This window comes from Montipora capricornis, chromosome 6 (genome assembly GCF_036669925.1).
Source record: "Montipora capricornis isolate CH-2021 chromosome 6, ASM3666992v2, whole genome shotgun sequence".
In the NCBI taxonomy this organism is placed as follows: Eukaryota; Metazoa; Cnidaria; class Anthozoa; order Scleractinia; family Acroporidae; genus Montipora; species Montipora capricornis.
Window position 1 is genome coordinate 66,922,075 of NC_090888.1, and position 4,044 is coordinate 66,926,118.

At 41.6% G+C, this 4,044-nt stretch overlaps 1 protein-coding gene across 1 annotated transcript; it reads right to left on the reverse strand.

Annotated features, from left to right (window-relative positions):
- Positions 1 to 1,522: 1,522 nt before the first annotated feature.
- Positions 1,523 to 2,626, reverse strand: LOC138054312 (uncharacterized). The gene has a single exon (XM_068900780.1). The coding sequence runs from the start codon at positions 2,624 to 2,626 to the stop codon at positions 1,523 to 1,525; it is 1,104 nt and encodes a 367-aa protein (XP_068756881.1).
- Positions 2,627 to 4,044: the final 1,418 nt, after the last annotated feature.

Sequence of the window (4,044 nt, forward strand, 5' to 3'; positions counted from 1 at the left end):
TTCTAAGAACGTGAATAACATGAAAAACACCTGGAACGGAATTAATAACCTAATCAACTGCAAGAAAAAGCAATCAAAAGTTATTTCTTCTCTGAAACGCCTCAGTGATAACAGCCTGACAACTGATCCCATCTAGATTTCTAATCAGTCTTGAACAAATATTTTTCCTCGATCGGGGGTAGCCAAGACCCTCATGTTCCACAGTCTTCGCATTGTGTTACCAAATACTTGCCACCAACAAACCCAAATTCCTTTTTTTATGAACCGGTTTTCCCAGCAGACATAGTAAACGAGATTTTATGCATCCCCAAACCGATAAAGCTTATGGCTTTTTCTCTTGTCCACTTTGCATATCATCCGGTTCTACTGAAGCACATCGTATCTAGTCCCTTAGCTGATATAGCAAATATGTCGATTAGATAGATAGATAGATAGATAGTTTATTCACCTTAAAAACTTGCAGCCAAAAGCTGAATTGCGGTAAGGCTTACAAATACAAAATTTACAACTGCGCTTAACTACAAACTAATTATAGGACTTATACTACATAAAAATTGTTAAAGAATCACACATTAAAAGCATGCGTCAAATTCCTATATACAATAAGAAACACATTTATATCTAGTTCTCAGCTACTATGAACAAAACTTAAAAGAAAACTATTCTTGCATCTTTCAGTTTTACATCTCGAACGAATAAATGTTCTTTTTTCTCTCAGATAGTAGCTTGGTTGGTATCTACTTGGAAGTAGTTTGTGAAGACTGTGAGATTGATTTGCACATATTTCATCGAACAACTTTGCTGCAATTGACTCTCTTCTATCATACAGTGTTGGAAGTCCAGACAGCTCTAGAGCCTTAGCATACGATAGTTCGGGGTAAATAATCTTCATAGCGCGTTTTTGAAGTCTTTCTAGGTCTTCGCTTAGATAACTTGGTAGGACGCGATGAAAAACTGGGCTGCCGTACTCCAGAATAGAGCGAATGCATGTAATGTAAAATAGAAGAAGCTCTCTTGTGGCTACATGCGATTTCTTAAGCTGTCTAAGAAAATATAATCTTGTTGAAACTTTCCTAACTAGTTCTGACACATGGACATTCCATTTTAAATCACTGCTTATATTGAGTCCTAATAATTTCACACTGTTCACAGTCTCTAGGGTCTGACGGTTCACCCAAATAGGGTCAAACTCTGGTTCGTTTTTTGCAAAGCTAATCCTAAGCTCTTTGCATTTTCTTTCGTTTAACTGAAAACCGTCATTCCTTGCTTGAATAGCAAGATCGTCTACCATTTGCTGAATACAGCTCTTTTGCCCTTTAGTTATTACCTCAGAGATTGTGGTATCATCCACATATTTCCACATCTCTGCCTCTCCTGCTTTCAAATCATTAATCATTATTAAGAATAACCACGGCCCAAGCTTTGTCCCCTGTGGAACACCGGCCGGAATGTAACGCCATTCGGAGAAGCAGTCTTGGGTAAGTTTAACTCTCTGTCTCCTATCCGATAAAAAGTCAACAATTCAGCATAATATGGGGTTCGGAATATCGTAATCTGAAAGTTTACGCACTAAGATATTATGGTCAATAAGATCGAACGCCTTACGGAAATCAAATAAAACCGCTCTAATCGCGGCCGAGTTCCCATCAGAGCTGACGTGCCAGTTATGGATCATGCTGACAAGGGCGTGCGTAGTGCATGATTTAGGTATTGTCCCATATTGCCTTTTGTCGATTTTTTTAAGCACGGCGGGCATCACAAAGTCATGAACAACATAATCTTCTGCAAACTTTGAAAGAATAGGCGTGAGGGAGATAGGGCGGAGGTGCTTGTTGACGTCTTGGATAGGTCTTTGTTTGGGGACAGGGACAATATCTGCCTCTTTCCAAGATAAAGGCACCCGGCCTTCGCGAAAGGAAGAATTCATGATATCCATGATGGGTGGCGCCAAAAGATCTGCATTCTCCTTTAGAAGCCATCCGGGAATACCGTCCGGTCCTTGTGCCTTGGCTGGATTAATAGAGCATAACTTTCTAAAGATAGAAAACTCTGATAGCGGTGGAAAATCATCATTCATAGTTCTGCTCGAAGACACAAAGGCGTCCCCTCTAAATGGATTGTGGGTAAGCGGTACAAAGACCTCCATTGGGGCTAGGAAAGTTGTGTTAATGTGGTTTGCAAGATCATCTGCTGATAGACCACGAGCACCTTCTAAGTGATGAACGGACTTTAAAATATTATCACGTGACCCAGAGGGCCCTTCCATTCCACTGAGTCTCTTGATTTCGCCCCACCACTTAGCTGGGGAACACCCCTTTAGGTGTTGCACTTTACATTCGTAGTACTTCGCGCGGCATCTTTTGCGTTCTCGGTTAACAAGGTTTCTCAGGCGGTTAAACTCCGCTCGGTCTCCTCGGCCTAGGGCCTTTTGTCGCTTTCGAATCAAGTTCTTAAGAGTGGAATTTATCCAAGGTGGTTCCGTTCGATGAACAATTTTAGGCTTCATCGGCAAAACGAAATCAAGGCCAGTTTTTATGATCTTTTGTAACATCGACACCTTTTCTTCGCAAGTTGTCATAGCTCTGATCACCGCAGTAACATCGACTTCATTGAGATACGTTCGCATTGCAAGACGGTTACTAGGTCGTAGGTCCCTTGAAATAACAGTATGCATTGATTGCGATGTCTTAGCCCTTTGCTTTGGCTGTACTTCAACTGAGCTATGATCTGAAAGACCAAAAGCGGGACGTTCAACCGGAGTGTCGTAGTAATCCTGAAGGTTGGTGAGAATTTTATCGAGAGTGTTTTGCCCACGAGTAGGGAAATGTACAATCTGCTTCAGGTTGAAGTTTGATTTGAGCCTTGCGTCGTTCAGATGGTTGAAGTCGCCGAGTACCAAAAGACCGCAATTTGGGTATTTAGACTCCCAAGTCCATTAAACATTTAGTCAAATAGTCCAACATCATAGAATTTATTGCTTGTGGTGGATGGTAAACAACTCCAGCAATAATGCTTGAGATGCCCCTTGGGAGACGAGTCGGGCGCAATTTAATCCACAAAACCTCAAAAGAACCATTTTCGTCCTCGAGATCCCCCAGAATAGTATAAGGGATCGACGCTTTTATATACATACACACCCCGCCGTGTATTGCTTCTTTCCTGTCCCTTCTAATGAGGTTGAAACCATTTATTGCCACTACAGAGTCGGGAATATGACTTTGAAGCCAGGTTTCAGTTATGCAAACTACATCGACATTTGCATTAATAACAACACTGTTCATTTGGAGCCAAGGACATGACATTCGAAAGGAAAAGCGAAGGAACAAACTGCGGGGATGCCGCTGGTTTTGCAGTAGATGTTTTAGAAACCGTAGTTTGACTTTGAATAGTGATCAGATTAAGACTAGGCTTCCTGGCCAATGTTTGTTGAATATTATTTGAAGCACTCGCATCTTCCCAACATCGTCGTGAATAAATAGTAGGGATAGCTTGGTTATTTGTCCGTAAACAAAGCTTTGAAGAAAAACCAGAGCGTCTGCCACGATATTTAAAAATCCCCAGTGATTTCAGGCGGTAGTAGAGAAAATTGTTAGACAATCTATGGTTCTGAGCGCGAATAGAAAATAGCTCTTCCCGGGTGTAAACCTTGCGAGCGAACACGTTTACCAGACCAATTGAGGTTGTGGAAGAGGCGTGTCGAGCAGGCATAGAGCCTAGACTCACAGCGGAAAGATGGGCATTCAGCGTGGAATTGAGTGGTCCAGGATTTCTCTCGATATCCATGCAGATGGTTAAATCTCTCGAAGGTAACAGCAAACACGTACAGCCATGTTTGTTAACTTGATTGAAACTTTCGTATTCCCAGCGAAACTAAAGCGAGCGAAAGACATTCCGATGATGTCTATAAGAGCGATGATGAAACGGACCCTGGAAACTACCGGCCAATATCCCTACTCTCCATTTTCAACCGGGTATTTGAAAAAACTATGTATCATCGACTGAAGGGCTTTCTTGACAGAAATGACATCGTTTTTAAATCTCAAT